This window comes from Pelmatolapia mariae, linkage group LG23, assembly GCF_036321145.2.
Source record: "Pelmatolapia mariae isolate MD_Pm_ZW linkage group LG23, Pm_UMD_F_2, whole genome shotgun sequence".
NCBI lineage: Eukaryota > Metazoa > Chordata > Actinopteri > Cichliformes > Cichlidae > Pelmatolapia > Pelmatolapia mariae.
In genome coordinates this window covers 15,864,638-15,884,719 of record NC_086246.1, presented here as the reverse complement: position 1 = coordinate 15,884,719, position 20,082 = coordinate 15,864,638, and the positions used below count along the sequence as shown (strand labels likewise).

General features: G+C 40.3%; 1 protein-coding gene across 3 annotated transcripts in view; it reads right to left on the bottom strand.

The window, feature by feature from the left end:
- LOC134620172 (interleukin-1 receptor accessory protein-like 1-B) overlaps window positions 1-20,082 on the bottom strand; it is a 335,420-nt gene that overhangs the window by 207,100 nt on the left and 108,238 nt on the right. For all 3 annotated transcript variants that reach the window (XM_063466189.1, XM_063466190.1, XM_063466191.1), the window contains one exon: window positions 5,132-5,411. In XM_063466189.1, coding sequence (XP_063322259.1) covers window positions 5,132-5,411 — 280 coding nt within the window. The remainder of the gene's footprint in view (window positions 1-5,131; window positions 5,412-20,082) is intronic.

The following is a 20,082-nucleotide window of genomic DNA, read 5'->3' as shown; positions in this document are numbered from 1 at the left end:
CATATAAGAAAGAAATAAAATGCAAACATAAGCCCATAAAAAGATTATTTCTGATTCCGTCTACGTGAGATCATCTACAACAATAATGCACATCATTCGTGGACACACTTGTCTCTATCAATACTTGTTCTGAGACAATAACATAGTGAGAGCCCATAGCAGCGGGGATTCAATTGTTGCAATGTGCTCGAGTATGAATTGTATCCAGTGAGAGATGATTTATTGTTATGCTGCGATCCATTCGTTCTACCAGAGTGCTCTAATTCCTTAGGACCCCTCATGCTTCAAACGGTGAGGAACGTCACCTAAAAACACTGCCAAGTGTCTAAACCAAATGTGATATGTTAAACATATGCAAGCGCCGATCATCTATAGGACCCACGCTCCTGACACAAAGCAGAAGCAGATCCCCTGGCTTGGCTGCGGTGATTGGGAATTGAAATTAGTCACACTGACAGAACAGCTCAACAGGCTGTGACGTGGTTCATAAATCTATATCTTTACAACAACAGGAAAAACATGTTTCAGGTATACTTTAAGGATTCATATATTATAGCTCAGAAACAGAACATTTTGACTTTATGGAAGAGCTGGGAACAACCTCGCTGGTAGCAGGTCTATGACTCCAGCTATATATTTACAAAGGCCAATCACATGACATAACTCTCAAACATGCTTTCAGCATGTCACAATATTAAAATAAAATTATAAAATACATGAACCCTGAAAACACACTATATACATACAATCTCCTAGGCTAATAACAGGAGATGCTCATCTTGACAGCTCCAGAATCAGCTCCAACAAATAATTCCCCCACCTTGTAATTCCCTATAGACATTTCAGGCTCCAGTGATACGAGACATAATATGGCTACGGCTGTTTTTCCCTAATAATTTTGGAGAAATAAGCACAATCTGCATCGAAGCAGCAACATTTACTCTTGAATAATGTATCTCCACTTTAAAGTGTCTCTCCTGGCTTCGGGAATGTGATGCGGTAACGAGGACGTGTTTTTTGGCTATACTGTGGCATCACAGTGTGAACAGCAAGCATCCAACTTTCACTCGATCTGAGGAAAGAAGGGCTGTAATGAAAACATCTGCATCGACTATGCAGCTTTATTTTGCATGATGTTTTTCTACTTACCCTTTAAAAAAATACACTTTTCCCTCCCAGGACAAAACTATCCACAAATACATAACAATAGACTTAAAGAAGACACTAGATACTTGGTTGAGTTAGTTGTATTATTTCCTACTGCAAGTGCTGTAACTATTTCCTTTTGCCTCGCACATCCATGCACTTTGCAAAATGCTGCATTTCCACTTGCATTTCCAACTGTTGTTGACATCAACTGTATGTCTGCAAATTTTAACATTTCAAACTCTGAGTGGAAAATGATGCGAATGTGACAAAACCAAGTATGGCTAAAACCTCAGGCTGTTGAGCTCTATGAGTAAACAGCTTAGTCTTTAACAGTACCTGCTCATGTGTTGTCCCTGTAGAAGCACTTTGAGGTTTCTTTCTTTAATCTCTGACACTAAACGACATGAAGGCAGCACACCGTGTTATATATGTGCGCTGATGAATCACAGTGTTATAACAACTCCTGTGAGCCCTTAGCATGATGCCCCCCCGCCCCGAAGAAATTGACCTGCTGAGACCTGGACTTTAGAAGACCTCTGAAGTTGCCCTGTGGTAACTGGCAGCAAGGAATTAGCAACACAGTCCACAAGTTTCAAGGCCATAGCAATATGGTTGTTGTCAAACTCACTCACATCTGTACAGTTTCCCATTGCTGTTGCATCTAACACAGTAACTATGAGATCCAGCTGATACATGTGCCAGACTTTTATGTGATAATCAACATTATCAGCTTCATCTTTGAGTTGTTATATTAGCTATATTTTCTACCATGTACTGCACAGACTCTGTTTAAATCTAGTATGAGGAAGCAATGTAAAGCCTCTTCCACAGAATCCACTGCTCCACTATCAGTCCTCTGGGCTTATTATTGCGACTCCAATCACCAGAATTCACAGCATATGCTAACACCACACTATAAATCTTCTTAATTTGATGGTCCCATGTGGTCGATTTTGATGTATTGCTATGTGCCTCAGAACACTGCATGAACCCCAACATGCAAAATACACACACACACACACACACACACACACACACACACACACACACACACACACACACACACACACACACACACACACACACACACACACAGTATCCAATAACATAATCCTCCCAAGCCTTTTTAAAGCAGGCCCTTCCCCCAGTTAAAAGCCACCGTATGTCACTGTATAGAGCTGACTAATGAGCCAGTCAAGAGAAAACGCCCTTTACCTACAAGGTTAATAAGTTATTATTACATAATCAAGCATGTGCAACTCTGCACAGTATTCAGTCTATTCCCTCAATCTGACTGTTTTAAAACTGACAGTAAACACCTTGTGACAAATTACAAGTTGCTCTGTGTATTATATGTTTGGGGAGTTGAATGAAAAGTTATTGATTCATTTCACAAAAGGGAAGCTAACACACCACCATTGATACTGTGACCTCAGAAGAGAGTTCCTAACCTTCTAAGGGAAAGATATTAAGATCATCTCGCCTACAGGGTCAAATAACAGTGAGTTTGTTATGGAAATTATCACCTGGCAAAAAGTCTAATCTCATGTCAAGTTCATGTCATATACGTCATCAGTGGCAGTGAGAAGTCTCCAACTTCACTGGACCACAGCAGAATAATTTGGTAAGCATAGTAAACCAGCCATAACCAACTGCATAAACTTAACTGAACTATATTTAAATGTTGATTATATTCTTTGTTGTGAAGCTCTTTGCAGAGGCGTCAGAAAACAAATGCCACATAAAAACGTGAATTATGATTAGTTATCAAACAGACTAATAATTCATCCTAATCTTTATCTGATGTGGTGATTTGCTACATCATTGTAAAGTAAACTTCAGTATTTCCTTATTGCAGTTCAGGTCATTACAGTCAAAAGCAGATGTCTCTGACATCTGTAGTAGTTTAGATTTGAGGCCGACTTATAGAGGATTTTTAAGAGTAATACCGATATGTGTTGAGTCAAATATCTGATATAGTAATATGTGGCAATATTTTCTGTTTCTTTCAGACACATGAATCAGATTTCCATAACATTAGTTGTCTGTAGTTTATATACTCGCCTACGTTCTGCCTGAATGCTCGGATCAGGCTGGTTGTTGCATTTGTGGCATTTCAAACACAAGTGTTGGCAACAGGGAAGTTGCAGAGTGCCCTCTGGTGGACAAACTATCAAATATCAACCTTCACAACATAGTTGAAGGGTGTTTCTCCCTGTAACGTTAATCTATCAATAAATCAAACTTTCAGATTTGCCTTCCAACATTTTCATAGTCATACACTGAATGCCAGAGTCAAGGAGAGCAGCAGCAAGACCTAAGCACAGAAATGACAGGTGGAACTGGGTTGCAAAGTGGCTTGGCAATTATGAGGATGTACTTTAAGCATGAATATCACACTTCATATGAGATTTAATAATTTGATGTATATAAGGGCATCAGCTGAGCTATCTGCTGATGTGGACTGTCATTAAGATCAGCTGATCTGCCGGGATTTCAGCTGACCTCGACAGCCTGCCTGAACTAACGCTGTTCGATTGAAACATAGCTTGTGATGGCAAAAAGCGGTTTAAAAAAATTATTTAATCATGTCTGTACATACAACTAAATCTTATGGGATAGTTGTATTAAGAAACAGTTGTAGTGGGCCAGAGCTAATCAATATAATTTTGAATTCCCCCAACTGGACCTGATGTCAGAGCTGCTTGTAGCACCAAAGCTGGCCTATAAAGATTCCATTTCTGTGGCCAAACTTAAAGCTGAAAGTATTACATATTAAAGTGAACTGTTTCCCAACTCTACAACAAAACAGTAATAATCCGCAGAAAGCAAATATGGCCAACAAAAGTCCAAAGAAATGCCCGCCGAGAGAAATCCTCTGTGATGGAAAAGTGCTCGCTATTCAGAACTATTGTTAGTTCTCTCCATGATGGGCAAATAAGTGTTGCCCCTTAATTTGGTTCTGAATGGTGCAGACTGGCGACAAAGCAACAGTACTCGTCCAAATCAAATCTCATGGCTCTACTTTCTGCGTGATTACACAATAACTCAGAGCTGACTGATTGTCTACCTCCTGAAAATGCTGCCAACGTCACTGAATAGAGAATGGCTGGATTGGTGCTGCCCGTTTCTATTCACGGCGGCTGCCACAGCAAAGGGGAGAGTGCTAATGGTGCTGAATAGTAATGGCTAGATACTTTTAGAATTGAGAAACACAAGGAAACCTGTGCTGAATGCAACTGCTCAAGAGCGCATTATCTGTCATTCATAAAATATGAATGTTTCTGTGGATTCTACTAACTTCTTAAAGATTACCCTCCTATCTTTGATATGTTTCAAAGTTTCCCTTGTTCTGTAGGGAAAAAAAAGGAAAGAAATGGTTACGGGTGTCTTTCTGACTGACCACCAACAACCTTCATGTTAATGAAAACGTCTAGGAAGCCAGAAATTTTTACCACTTTATGGAACCCATAAATCAAACAGCTGTCTGCCTCCACCATCAGGCATGTGTAAAACGAAGATAGCAAGGGTCCCTTATGTTTCTTTTCTTTTATCTTCACTGCTTTTTCCCCTCGCACTGAATTTCTGTTCGTTCTCCTCGCTCAAAGAAAGACTAGTGAGGGTCGAAGAGTTATGCATTCAACAATTGCCCCTAATAGCTTAAAGTCCCCAAGAGGAGAATAAAGAAATAATTTAACATATAAAGTGAAGCAAAGGGACTTCGTACTGTGAGATGACACTCCGAGGACCAAGGACTAGTGCTCCTTTGGCCAAAGATGATAGACTCCATTAGAAATCAACAGGGGAGGACTTTCACACAGCTTTACTTGTGCCCACAGGGTTCCAGAAAATGTTATTTACCCCATTATTTATTGACACACTGCTGGAAAAATAATCCTGAAATGGAGGGAGGGTTTTCTTTGAATGCCATATTTTGAAGGTAAAAAAAAAAAAAATCCCCAATTTGGTTAAAAAAACTTACCTTAAGACACAGGAATAGTATCCTACATCGTCCAACTCTGCTGGTCGGAACCATATAGCGTCCTCTTCTTTGCTCATCCTTGTGCCATCGAAACTAATGGGTTCCTCAAAGTCCCCGTGTCCTGCGCTTTTGTACCACATAAGGCTAAGTCCTGTGCTCTGAGCATGGGTGTAGTTGGCCCGAATATATCCATAGAATAAAGCGCATTTAATCCTTACAGGTTCCCCCAGAAGCACTTTGTATTTCAGGTAGTCCACCGACCAGTCTGTGCAGCCTTCCACTGTAAAAGAAGCACAGGAAAAAAAAGGGAAATTGAAACATGGATATTTTATGTACCAATTTGCATTATCACCAAGCACAGAAGTGGGGATTTGTTCTCGTGGACCATGTGCCAGCAGTCCTCGTATTACAATCAATCATGATGCTTGTTTCCTCCAGGCGGCACAAAATCTTAGCCCCTTTTTTGCCTTTCAAGTACACAGTAATATGAACACAAGTGGATATATATGCATGCCTTTGACACAAGGTGTCCTATATCCTGAAAAAAATGCATTCATATGCTATTAAAGTGTTTTATTTCCACTGTGCCCCTTCGAAGGTTAAAAATAACCCTCAACACAAGTTGTCGGCTCCAATCAGCGGTTCCTGCCTTCACCTACGGATATTTCCATATTTATATATTTAACTTGTGTGTCACTAGTGCACATATTGAATTGATTCTACCAGCAATAAACTCTGCATAAACCACCATCAATATATGTTTAAATGGCAGTGATGGCACTAAACTACATTTGACCTGAGAAAATTAGAAGCGGCTGTATGTCTGCATTCATTTCCGAAAGCTATCAGACTTTCCTCTTAATGGAAAAAAGTAACTTGTCTCATATTGTGCCGGATCGCATGCCAGTGCTGAGCAATAGGAGTCTTCCTGTTAAGACATCTAATAAAGCCCACCAACTGTCAGTCAAAAAAAAGTTATGAAGATTAAATAGGAAAAGCATTATTCATGCAGAGCGAGCATTGAGGTGCTTTGGATTCCCAGACTTATTTTCCTTCTTAAGGTGTATATGAGATTCATGAGAAAGTCCAAATATCAAATTGATACTTAATCCTTGCCAAGCTCTTGCATACCAGTGAAAACTATCTCTATCTCTCACACACACACAAACACACACACACACACACACACACACACACACACACACATATACAAAAACAGCAGCAGAGTTGCTATTTGAGATTTTAATATGCAGGGAGTTATGTAAAAAGACAGAAGTACAGTAAGTACTCATCAGTGTGACAAGCAAGGATTTGGCGAGAAAAATCTCAACACCGATGCTGATGACTTCTCAAAGCCACACCAGTCTTCGAGCTGGGGCTTCATTTTGACACGTGTACTGAATTTCTCATACTTGTTCTGCTACCATGTTGACAACACCGGGTATTTCTATTTGCCTGTTCACAGACCTGCCAAAGTACTCCCCCAAAAACTTTGTGGTACTTTGTGCTACAGCTGACATTTAGCATATACAGACTATTAGGTATCTAGTTCATACATTTGCTCAGAGTTTTCCTGCAAACAAAAAAACATGTGTATAGTATTTTTTAAAACTTTTTTTAAAAACTGGACTTTAATTTACTTTAGCTGTTTTTGAAAACAGCCAAAAATAGCAATTAAACGACAAAGACTTCAAGCATGCTAACTACATGCTGACCAATCACGATTACATGCGTGATCACCCCCAAAGGCCTGTTTTAAGCCAGGAAAGTCCAAAGACATTTTTTATGTATGTACTTATATATAGAATCACAAATCCATTGCAAATTGAAGAGAACACTGGACAGTTAGCATTGTCGAACTGACAAAAATCAACAGCTATCCAGGTACTCACACAAATACAGACAGACAGGTTTCTCTCTCTGAAAAATAAAAAAAAGTACCAATCATGCTTTGCAGCTGCATTTTCTGGAGATATGCTCTGTATCACAATGCAAAATTAGGGCAAGGATTGCTAACAAACAGACTTAAAGGCACACTGTGTAAAATCTAACCACTAGATGTCAGTAGATTGTAGATTTCAGCCAACTAAGGCTACGTTCACACTGCAGGTGAAAGCGCATCAAATCCGATTTTTTTGACCCTATGCGACCCATATCCGATCATGGTATGACAGTGTGAACGGCACAAATCCGATATTTTCAAATCCGATCTGGGTCACTTTCGTATGTGGTACTGAATCCGATACATATCCGATGTTTTAGAAAGCGACTGCTGTTTGAACGGTCATGTCGCATTAAATCCGTCTTTTACGTCACTGACACAAGACAGACACCAATTATCAGCGCCGGAGAAGACATCGCGAACGCTTCCTGGCCATCCAGTGTAGATGTCAGTGAAACTGTTGGGAAGACAACGTTAGAGAAACATGAACATTTTATTTGTACTGTATAATCTGCAGATTCTGACAGAAATCTGCAACTATCCTTTGAAGCACCATTCCTCTCTAAAACAGCAATAAGGATCATTATTAGGTTATCTACATTATTATGTAAATAACAAAATAACTTAAAGCAAATATTGGGAAACGTAAAGTCCGAAGTCTTTATATTAAGGGCCATCAGTCAAACAATATTGTTTGCTCTGGGTCTAAACAGAGCGCGTTGTGTGTGACATCTTCTTTTGCGCATGCGGGCCGCTTTGAGCGTTCACACTGGAGAGCGTTTGCTGTCGCATTTTATTTGTAGTGTGAACAAGCAGAGAAAAAAATCGGATTTGATCAAAAAAATCGGAATTGAGCATTTAGACCTGCAGTGTGAACGTAGCCTAAGTTCTCGATTCAAGTGCATAATCCTAGCTACAGTGGCCATAGTAGGACAAACAACTCTGGCCACTGTTTATCTGTAGTGAGTTTAGGCCGTCAGTCTGCTATTTACCTCTGCTGGTGCCCATGTGTATTGGACACCAGCTGAAGAGGCTGTAAAACTTTGTGAAAGAAATCTGATACAACTTGATGAGTCACTGAAGTGGCTGTCTGCCCAGTGACAACGATACTAAGGCGACTTGTTGAGGATATGCTAAACCTTTCTCTTGCTAACTGCTTCTGTTTTTGCTGCGTTTAGCTGTTGTTAGCTTCTCTTAGCTGTTGAAAGAAAGATTCACTAATATTGGCTATCATTGTTGGACTCTGACACTTATACGATATGAGGATGTGAGCAAACTGCTTATCAGAGAGAAAGTGTGATTTTTAGAACACCTGAGCCTAACGTTAGCTGCCATAACAGCTTATAACCAGCTGTTTTTGTTGTAGCCGGTTTGTTGTCAGCTGTCCAAAGACGGGTGGGTCACATGTCACATGTCTAATCTACTGACAATATGTAATCGTGACAATATCAGGAATAAACAATAATGTTTATATAGTTCCAGTTATATCTGACACAACAGCTACTCATTATTTTGTCGGTGCACCGACAAAACGTGCATGTTCATACCAAGACTGCCAATTCTGCTGCAATCTGCTACAACAAAATGATCAATTTTCAGCTTTCTAAATAAAGCTAAAGCTTTATGAAGACCTATGCTTGTGAGATACGAACAAACAGTTTTAAATGTTTGAAACAAAAAGAGGCCACTCTGATGAAAAACAAGCTTTCACACTACTTCACCTTACCTTCACTATTTTCCCTTCCTGTTCCCAACATTCTCTTTTCTCCTCACTTCACCTTGGAGCAAAGCTCTTTTTTAAAAAAGCAGCTGGCGAGCACAGCTGTCTCATACTCAACAGGCCTCGCTAATTGAGCTTCTACAAATGTTTTATTTACCAAATAAGCAACTCAACCGCCAATCAGCGAGGTGTGCTGCGTGCTGCAGTTATTGGGGGTAAATGTGGGAGGGGTGTTAACAGGGAATTCATTAACCATGCTGATTTGTGTTATTGTACTGTACTGTATGGGGCTGGAAGGGTCCTGCTGAGCGTGGAGGAAACAGTGCTTGTGGGTGCTTAATGTGTTGGAGAAAACAAGAAAAAAGGGAAAGAAATTCAAGAGAACAGTGCACAAAAAAGATGTCAAGATCATGGCACACGGAGATGTTCCCAGGATATCAGCAGTGGAACAGCTGAACCTGGCATCCATGTACACCAGGCAGTCACAGCGGTTGGCTGGCAGAATTTTTTAATTTTTCTCTACGACTCACACCCGTTGCAGAGTGAGTTTCAGAGTTTTTTCCTTCTAGACGAAGGTTTCTGGACCCATTACTCAAAAGAACAAATTATTATAGAAGGTTTTTTTGTACTATGTGCAAATCCTATGTCAGTAATTGTCTTTTATAGTCATATTGAGAGTTTGCATGTGACGATGGATGACTCATGACTGCAGTGGGAACAAATAGTAACCTGAATCTGAACCTGTGGAAGTCCATCACAATTACAGAGACTTTGAAGAGGAAAACTTTGCTGTCAGTCTCATGACAGTCTCATGAAATATCAACTTTTCCACCTGAAAAACCTTTAATATAAAGTATTACGCAAAAGTGTTGAGTCACTCTTCATTTCTTCATATATAAATGTACATGGAAATACAGTATATAAGGGGAAAATGGAGTTGGTACAATTCTAACAAGCCTGACAGTAAATATTTGGTATTACCACCTTTATTCTTCAGCACAGCCTGAACTCTCTTAGCTAGCTTTGTCATTACTTTAAGTAGTCTTCAGGAATAGTTCTCCAGAATTCTTGAAGGACATTCAAAACTTTCTTTGGATATTGGCTGCCTGCTACAATAACTTTGAGGTTCGGGCTCTGGGGAGGCCAATCCATGACTGACTGTGTAGCATTGTGTGCTTTTCTGTCGAGGTATACTTTTATACAGTATAGAATGGCATTACATTGCAGATCAGATTCTGCCAGTACGTTTCTGTTTTCTATCAGTTTTGATTGATAGAACACTGCTGGTTGAAGTTCAGCCCCAAACCATCACAGAGGTTCCATCACGTTTTACAGATGGTTATAGCTGCTCACTGTTGTACCTCTCTCCTCTCACCTTCTCTGCACATATTGACAGCAGAATTTTACCAAAGATTTGAAATTTGGATTGGATGGATGAATCTCTCAGGTCATGTGTCAGGTATTTGCTGGACTTCCTAAGGACATGACTTTCAGATACTGTTGTGGATAGTTTTTAATTTTTCTTTTTTAGTCTGTCATTTTTTCTTTTGTCTTCCACATGTCCAGTTTCCGCATAGCTTTTCACAGACATACAACACACCATGACAAGATATGCCAAGTTTGATGTTAATAACTCTTTAGGAATGACCTTGTAAGCGATCTTTAATTAAGGGCTGGCTAAAGACTTCTGCACAGTAATGTAGCATAAGGAACTGTGATAGAAAGACATGGATTCAAGATTCCATCCACACATGTTCAAAGAGACAAAAACATTACATATATAATTTGTGTCATACATGTTTTTCAGTTATTTTTTGTTTTAAATTACATGGTTAGATATTGTTCTGTATGTTATGACAACGTAACTGACAATTTCAGATCAGTCAATTTGCATCTTCACAATTTTATTTTCCTACTTTTTTCAAGGATTCAAATCTTTTTCCTTTAATTTGTCTCCTATTTGCACTTATTTTAGCACATCCAATCTATGTCCCTAGGAATGAGGGGGTGAGGCAGGCCCAAATGGTCATTTCTTCCCTGAGCACTTTAGGAATTTAATTTGTCCGTGCTTAATTTGCTTGCATGATAGGTGATTCTTTTCTGTTCGTCACTTAATTGGTATTCAGTTCAGCAATAGTTCACTTCATCTATGTCATACTGAAGTTGTTAAAATAAGACAGGAAACAGGAAATCAGTTAAGCAGATGCGACAGGCTAAAAAAAAAAGTATAGACAAGAGAAAGAAAGAAAGAAAGAAAGAAAGAAAGAAAGAAAGAAAGAAAGCACTTTGTCATAAAACTAACTCTGGAATTCACCTAATCAAAAATGCTCAATTACAACACGCAGCGTTATAGAACTTGGGGCTGAACAATGCCTTTAAATTTCTGTTATTAGTCTTTTATTTTTCACAGTTAGGCAGCTCTGACAGTTCATTTCACCTACAGGCAGCAGCCGTGCCAAATCTGCCTCATCTGACTTGATCATAAATCAGCAACAATAAGTTGCTGCTTTCATTAAACGAGTCTGAGAAGCCCGCATTCAGATGCAACACTCTGACGCGACCCCCTAAACCTTTCTCTGATTTCCTCAAATAAATGTGTCTCTCTGGTAGCAAGACAATGAAAAATACAACCTAAAATTGTACAAAGAGCATATAACTAGAAACAGAATTAAGCAAATTCAAATGATGGAGAGGGCGGGGTGCGCTCCGTGAGCTGCCCAACAGCACAATCCTTTTCACTGTTATTAAGTCTAACAGTTTCTATGGCAACAACGGGTCTAGCCTCGCTTATCGAGAACTTGCTAATTAGTTTGTGGACGATAATAACTTGAAGGCTTAAGGTAAGACAACCACAGCCAAGATGGTTTCGCTTCTAATCATGTGTCCTAATTGAGACTCTGAAGTGTTTTAATCTCACAACTAATAAAAACATCAGGAGAGTGTAAAAGGTTAGACAAGCAGGCAGCAGCTCCAACAAAGATGAAATACTTTAGCAAAAGCATGCACAAAGTAACAGATTATGTTTCTGATACGTCTCTTAGGTTTTTACTTACATCCACAGATGGTACAGAGATACTGTGAGGCTTCTTGTACTGTTCTTTTCAGGTGTTAGGACCAAAACACAGATATGGATAAACTCACATTCTTACCCAATGAGTCAATGGAAAGTCATTGCAACTCATTGCTCTGGAGACTCTGAACGTCTCCGGCAGGAGTCACTCCTACTCATGCAAGACCCGTTCTAACAGTTTAACGACAAATATATGCTCGTCTCCCTTCAAGGATATCAACTTGTGAAGTGCTACCAGTGTTCCAGTACTCCTGCTAAATTTGGATCAGTCCCTTGAGGTCATGATCTGTCTAAGGTGCATAACATTTGTATTAAACTGAGCCAACTTTTATATGGAGGGTGATCATTGCAGATGAGAACTGCATCAAAACACCACCTAGAGCAGGGGTGGGGGAACTCTAGGCCTCAAGGGCCGGTGTCCTGCAAGTCTTAGATGTGTCCTTGATACAACACAGCTGATTAAAATGGCTAAAATACCTCCTCGACATGTCTTGAAGTCCTCCAGATGCCAGCTAAAGAACTAATCATTTGACTGAGGTATGTTGACCCAGGGTGATATCTAAAACCTGCAGGACACCAGCCCTTGAGGCCTGAAGTTCCCCACCCCTAGAGACTACACAGCGGTCATCAGTAGAGGAGTTCGTAATGTCTAAATGTAACAGTGGGCTCTGCACAACACAGAACCCTTACATTAACCCTAACAATGCAAGTGGGTCAGAGCAATCTAAAACTAGGCTTTTCAGGAAACCAGGTGATCTCTTGAAGACCACCTAGGAGGGGGGATTTTAAAACAGGGATTTTTTTGATTTCTTTGGGATGATTCTCAGAAATTTGTCCGGGAAACCCAGTATATACCCAAGGCAAATTCTTACTATAATGAAATCCTCATGTGGCTTAGTTGCAATTGTTTTGTATACCACGTAAATCAATGCTATTTTTAAATGAAATGGGGAAACTGTATTTTATAGGGTCTTTAAGTGAGGGATCTGAACTACTTAGAAATATGAAGGGGACTCTACTACTCTTCTAAGCTCTGCTAACTGACCAATAAACTTGTCTTTCCACCCTCTAACATTTTCTGGCAGCCCAGACAGAAGAGAAAGAGATAGATTTACTCAGAAGTACTTTTTGGCTGAGCAGACTGGATTTGGTACCAAAAAAAAAAGAAAAGAAAAAAGGCCACAGTAAATGCTTTGCTGTTAAACATCCGCCAGCCTGGCTCTGTCACTGCCTTTCCCATCAGGACTGCAAACAAACATTCAGTCCACTCATTTCTTTAAAGCTGCATATTTTCCATTTTATTGAAGAAAAATAATTTCTCTGAGAATGAGAGAGAGACAGTAGACTAAACTTCTTTAGTTACATAGAAAGAAAAGGTATTTGTAATCAAAGTGACAATCGTCAGACTGAAAAATAATTTTGTACAAATTCGTGGGTGTCTGATAAAAAGGTCGAGTAGCTGAAAGACAGCACTAAAGATGTAACACGAGGTCATTTCAACCGTGAAATTACTGTGAGATCAAAGATGTTCTGACCAACCTGGATGGCTTTGAAAATATCTCTAGAAAGAAGAAGTAAAGAGAAAAACATTAATTTCTCTGTAAAGTTGAACTACAGCCCGGCTGTTTAAAGGTCTTGTTGTATTTATCTTCCACCTATCCTCAAATTGCCCGTTTCAGAGTTTTGACAGAGAGTTATCATTCATTTCGGCAAGCCAGGGTAGGGATTCTGCACGATCTGTTGGCAGGAAGCAAACATGGTACAAAGCCTAATTGAACTCGATTAACATTTCCCTGCTCACCAGATTTCCATTCTGCTGGATCACAATTGGTGTGGGAATTGGCCAATCTGCTGAGTGATAATAACTCCGGCAACACTTCAGCGTCTGGAACACTCGTAACCAATGTCTGCGCCTGCGTCTCATCCTTAAACTCCCATGACGCATACGTTTAAGAAAAGGGGTGGGGGGAGTGTTTAGTCTGTCCAAGCTTGCAACGGTCCTGCTTGTCAGCTGGACAAATGGTCACCGCTAAGTGTCAGCTGCCACGTTTTGCCAAATGATCACAGAACAAGTGTTTGAACCTCACTCTGCATCAAAATCAGGATTTTATAGAGCTGCATTCAATGACACATCGAAATAGGGTCTTCCATTCCTGACTTAACCACACCATTAAGCAAAGACAGGGCCATTTGTCAAGCACACCTTGTTTTTATGTTAGCCATGTTTGTCTCATTTGTCCAACTGTGCAAAAATACACAGGCCTCATTTATAAAAAAGGTACCCTTCATGTTTTATTCTTGTGACAAAACCCAAACCAGGAGGGTGATACAGACCCTCACTGACTACTTTGTTAGGTACATGTGGATGCAAATATCTAATCAGCCAATTATAGGTCAGCAATTCAATGCATTTAGACATGTGGGTTGAGATGACATGTTAAAGAGCAAACCGAGCATCAGGATCAGGAAGAAAGGTGATTTAAGGGATTTTGAACATAGCATGGCATGATTCACCGGGATTTTCCCACATCACCATCTTTGAGGTTTGCATGGAATAGTCTGGGGAAATGAGAAAATATCCAGTGAGTTGTCTGGGTAAAAATACCTTTTAGTGGTCAAAGGTCATAGGAGAATGTCCAGATTGCTTTGAACTGCTCTGAAGTGCGCAGAAGAGCATCTCTGAATGCACAACACCTCAAATTTTCAAGCAAATGGGTGACAGTGGCAGAAGACCACACTGACTGCTGCTCCTGTCAGGTAAGAACAGGAAAGTCTGTCTACAGGTCACACAGGCTCACCAAACCAATAGAAGATTGAAAAAATTGAAAAAACTCCACAAAAGGTCTTATGAGTGTCAAATTTCATAGTTCAATAGTTTAACTGTTCAACTCAACAGCCTACCTGAGCATTATTGTTCACCATGTTCCTCCTCACAAAGCACAAATCTTGTCAAACTGGTTTCTTAGCCATGAAAGTGACTTCACTGTACTCAAACGACCTCTACAGTCACCAGATCTCCATCCAATAGCATTCCATTGGGATGTGGTGGAACACGAGATTTGTTTCATGGTTGTATAGCCAAAAAACTTGCTATCATGTTTGATGCTATCATATTAATATAGACCAAAATCTCTGAGGAATGTTTCCAGCACCTTTATGAATCTATGCCATGAAGAACTAAGGTGGATTTTCAGGTGCTCGCTTGAAAGCAATTTGATGCTGAAGGTAATCGCTTCTACTTGGGTATATCATCTGCAAAGTTTTCAAGGCAAAACAAGAGCATAGTAAAGTTTGAAAGCAAGTTCAAGTCAAAGAAAGACTTCTTTAAAAACTAAAATAAATACACTAAATCGGTGCATGCCACAATTTAAGGTATTTCCTTGTACTGAAACACAAATTCTTCTTTTAATTTTACCCACATCTTCAAAAGAATCGGGCTGCAAATCAAGCTACAGCTATTTTTCACTAAACTGCTTTTTCTGAATTAGCATGCACTTTTGTGGGAATAGTTTTATAGAAACCAGAAAATGTATTCTAAATGAATCCTCTAAATATTTATGGAAGATCTTGTCCGTAATTGTGTGTTGTAAAGATCTAGCACAGATGTGAAGATGAAACAAGCATTAAAGAACTATGAGCTTGCGTAAAGGGCAACACAATAAAGCTAAACAAATGTCACATGTTCCTTCCACAGTTTTCTGTCACGGGAGAGTGAGAGTGTGCTCCTTCTGGAGACGAGGTGATCGGCTCATAAAGCGGGTTACAGGTCTGCTGAGGGTTAATCGTATGCAGATTGAGTCAGGTCACCACAGAGACTCCTGCAAAGTGTCTGTTCTCTCATAAGCTCTCAAGGAGATGGTTCGGGACTATGTTCCTCCATAAAAGTCCTGGCGTAATTCAATCAGAAAAGTGCGCATATATTAGGCCTGGGCTGATTGAATAAACACACAAGGATCGGCAGTCAAATCTACACGCGCATACAATCTATGAGGTGATGCGACATCAACCTTTACTTGCCCTCGAGAAGTCTAGTATCTTAGCTGTACTGGCTCCAGGATCCCTGAAGGAACTTATCAACTTCACAGCCACTTTTGCCAAGAGAGGAAGGCGTGGAGGAGAAAGATGTCTTGAAATCTTGACCTGCCATTTTCCACCTTGTGAAAACGCTGTCGCAGCAGAGTGGGTCTCAATTAAGAGGAAAATAGCTCTGATGTGTGGGAAAGGTAACCTCTCGGCTGCCAGTGTGCAGGGGGAGATTACCTGCATGATTGAAGTACCTCCAGCACGTTGAAAAAAAGAGAATGAGTCATCAGCCAATAAAGCAATCAGCTCTGCTCCTCTGCATGCAAGAGACCTTTCAGACGTAACATATATGCATGGACACACCGTAGGATGTCTAGAACAACGAGCAGGGCTCAGAAATAGTGTATGAAAAGAAGAGAATTCAACAATGCAGAAGGGAAATAAAAGGGTGTCTACTGCAGGTAATGGCACAGCTTCAATGAGGGCCTGCAAATGCTACAATGACTACAGTTATGGGCCATATGGCAACAATAAGGAGAATCTACAACCACCTGGGTGTGAAGAGGGGTCTATAAATACACAGAGAGACAGCGCAGGGGAGCAAGACAGTTCAAGGAATTGTCTAACATTTTGTCACACAGGAAAACTCAACTTATTCCCAAGAAAAGATTGGTTTTATACATTAACTGAAGCCATAGTTTCTATAGTAATCACACTTTTATGGACCTTGTTACTGTATTTTTATTTTTCCTTTTTTTCTCATATGAGTCGTTTGGCTCGTCTTTATGCGTTTATTCTGTCCTGTTACTTCCTGTTTTATTTTGAAGGTTATTCCCGCAAAATAACGCAAAATAAAGGTTATTCCCGCATGTTTTTTTAAAATTTCCTCCCTTCCCACACTCTGCGTCTGATTGAGGTCAACTGTGCTCATTACAGCTGTCCGTAAGGCTAGAATACACTCCGTTGTGGACAGGAACACAGACGGCTAGAGACCCGATGGCAGAGTAGTCATTCCTGTTATACTTTTTTGAAGTCTGCTGCCTGGGCACATGCATAGTTGACAATTGTAACGTGTAATGTATAATGCTCAAGTAGCGGTCAAAAAAATACAGGCAGGCACACGGATGTGGTCACTTCTGTCAGAAAACTAAACAAATAACACAGCAGTGGCCAAAACATTAATGCTGATGGCTTCAAAATGGGGAGTTTAAAACCAATGAACCTCCATCTTTTATAGAGTATATGTTCTTACCTTGGTTGTTACCAGATATTCGTATTATTGACATTTTATTCCTGATAGCATGTTTCTTCTTCACATCATTAAAATACTTTAATTTTACTATTTTACTACCTAATACCTGCTAATTTTGTCAGTTTCACATTGTGTCCTGTATTTGGGCCCAAAAAACAGAAGATAAACATATGGAGACAGAATTAGGGTGTGATTAGCCTACAGCATAAAGCTGGGTGGTGTTTTTCCAGGAACTTTACCTCAAACGCTGAGCTTAAAATAATTAAGAATCATCTTCGGCAAACAACATGTGGTTTGGCCTCGCAGAGCCCCGACCTTAACACCTCTGAGTCAGTCGGGATTACACGGGGAGACAGAAGCAACTGAGGCAGCCTAAATCCCACATCTCTGGTAAGCTTGTCTTACACTGAGGTAACATCAAACCTCCACGACAGTCCAGTGGATTCAAAAGAAAAACCACACTTCTCTTTTATAAACAGGACCTGAAGATTCCCGTGGCACCCACGGAAAGTTAAACAGTTCGTCTGCCTTCAGAATTCAACATAATGTCATTTTGACTTTTTCTAGTAAAATACAAGAAAAATAAGATTTAATCAAGATGAAAAGATTGATATTTTTGCATGGTGACTCCAGCTGGCCAGCTTATTAAATGATTACTGTGACATTTACCTCCCATCCTCCTCCCCCCGTTACTCCCAAGCAGATAAAACCGTTCTCTCTCCCTCCATCTTGCCTGCACTTTACTCTCCTGACACTTCATCTTCATTTGTCTCTCTCTTCTCAAACCCCTCTCTTCCCTGACAGCCAGCAGGCTGTTATTTATATGCAAATACTCATATGTGATTTAAAAAAAAAAAGAAGCTTTTCTTCCTATCACAAAATAAACATTGCCTACGATCTTGCCTGGCTTTCTCCCTTCTGTATCAGATTCAGTTGTACTGATTGGACATGGCCTCCAGAGAGAGCAGTGCCTGCTGTCTCCAATCACGGGTTAAACGCTGATGGGGACAGGAAGCACACGGGGGTAGCTGATGGGAAACGGGACAATGCAGACTTTGCCAGGGCGGACCCTTGCAGTGAAGAGAATAAGGAAAGAGTGCAGGGGAAAATAAACACACACACACTTATATGTAGGTGAGAAGAGTCTGTTGTTATGGTTTATGCAGCCAGCGTGGCAGGTACAAATCATTCAGGTTCTCATATCTGAAATAAATATGACCTCACCTGTACCATATATAGCTTTGGATCTTATCTTCCAGCATGTCACACTCATGCAACACAACAGAATGTGGGTCCATTCCCAGGTAACAGAAGGACTATGACATCGTGGCTGAGCTTCATTGGGTTGTGAGCAAGGTAAATAAATAATAGTTTCAGTTTCAAATGGAGATAATGGATACTAAACTCCGAAAAGTTCTGCATATGGGTTGAAGCAGTTATGGGTGATTTCAATTCAATTCAGTTTAATATCACAAAAGCACTTGGCAACACTGGGAACGAAAAACTCCTTTTTAACAGGAAGATCTTGGGGTGAGGGGTGGGTGGGTTTGGGGGGAGGGGGGGGTGCTCTTTCTGCAAAACAATTTATGCAATTTCATTTATCATAGCTGAAGAAGTTAGCACTCCTGAAGGAGCAGTGACCATTACTGTTTAAGCTAACCGTCCAAGTAGAAATGTAAACCATATCAAAATTGGAATTTCTTAAAGCAGCCTGCTATCAGTCTGAGATTGAATGGGGTCGAGATGTCAATTACAGACAAACTGTTTGTTATAATACACCAATTAACTGTGATACACTGGCAAAAATTGCTGTTGCTGTCTACATATATAGAAATTCACATCAACTACTTGCATTTAGAGTTTTAACCAGAACCTCATAAATGTGAAGCAGAAATTCAAAAATAATGCAAACAGTGACATAGTTGCTGCAGGACAGTGATTATCTAAAAAATGACATAAGCATCCTAGCTTGTATATAGGAGTATAACCGGAATACGAGTTTCCTGTTCCACAGAGATGCTCTTACTGACGAGTTGTGCTTACTGCCAACAAACTGCAATAAATCTGAGACAATCTGTGTTTATAAACAACATGTGTTTATATACAACAATTATTTGCAAACCTTCGCCAACCTATCTGAGAGTGATTGCAGTCTGTTTGAGTCAGGCTGCGACTGTTTGGAGACAGGTTGCCTCCCACATGGTAAATGGCCTGCATTTGTATAGCGCTTTACTTAGTCCCTATGGACCCCAAAGCGCTTTACACTACATTCAGTCATCCACCCATTCACACACACATTCACACACTGGTGATGGCAAGATTGCAGCCACAGCTGCCCTGGGGTGCACTGACAGAGGCGAGGCTGCCGGACACTGGCGCCACCGGGCCCTCTGACCACCACCAGTAGGCAACGGGTGAAGTGTCTTGCCCAAGGACACAATGAACCGGCAACGGGCTCGAACCGGCAACCTTCCAATTACAAGACGAACTCCCAACTCTTGAGCCAACAACTCTTGAGCCATGGTGACTTTGGATTGAAAGTGGTCGCCCAGAGATTGCAGTTGTTCCGCACTCAACCTCTGGAAAGCTAGTTGGTCGTAACTACTTGCAAACAGTTGCTGAAGGCAAAAAAATTCAGTACAATCTGTGGACAACCACCGATTTTTCCCTGTCGCAAGGAGATTTTTTACTCTACTGTGACTGAACCACTTTAGATCACATTACCACGACTCCAGCTGTCAGGGAAAGAGAAATTAGCAATACAAATCAAAAGCGATTTTCTGTACTAGGCTAAAAACTTGTCAATTTCTGCTTTAAATTGGCCAATTTTAGCACGGGAGTCTATTTGGCTTCACTTTCCAGCCCAAGAGGTTGCTGCTAGTTGAATCCCTTAACAGAGTAGCAAATATCCTCTAAATGTGAAATGACAAAAAAATTGCTTATA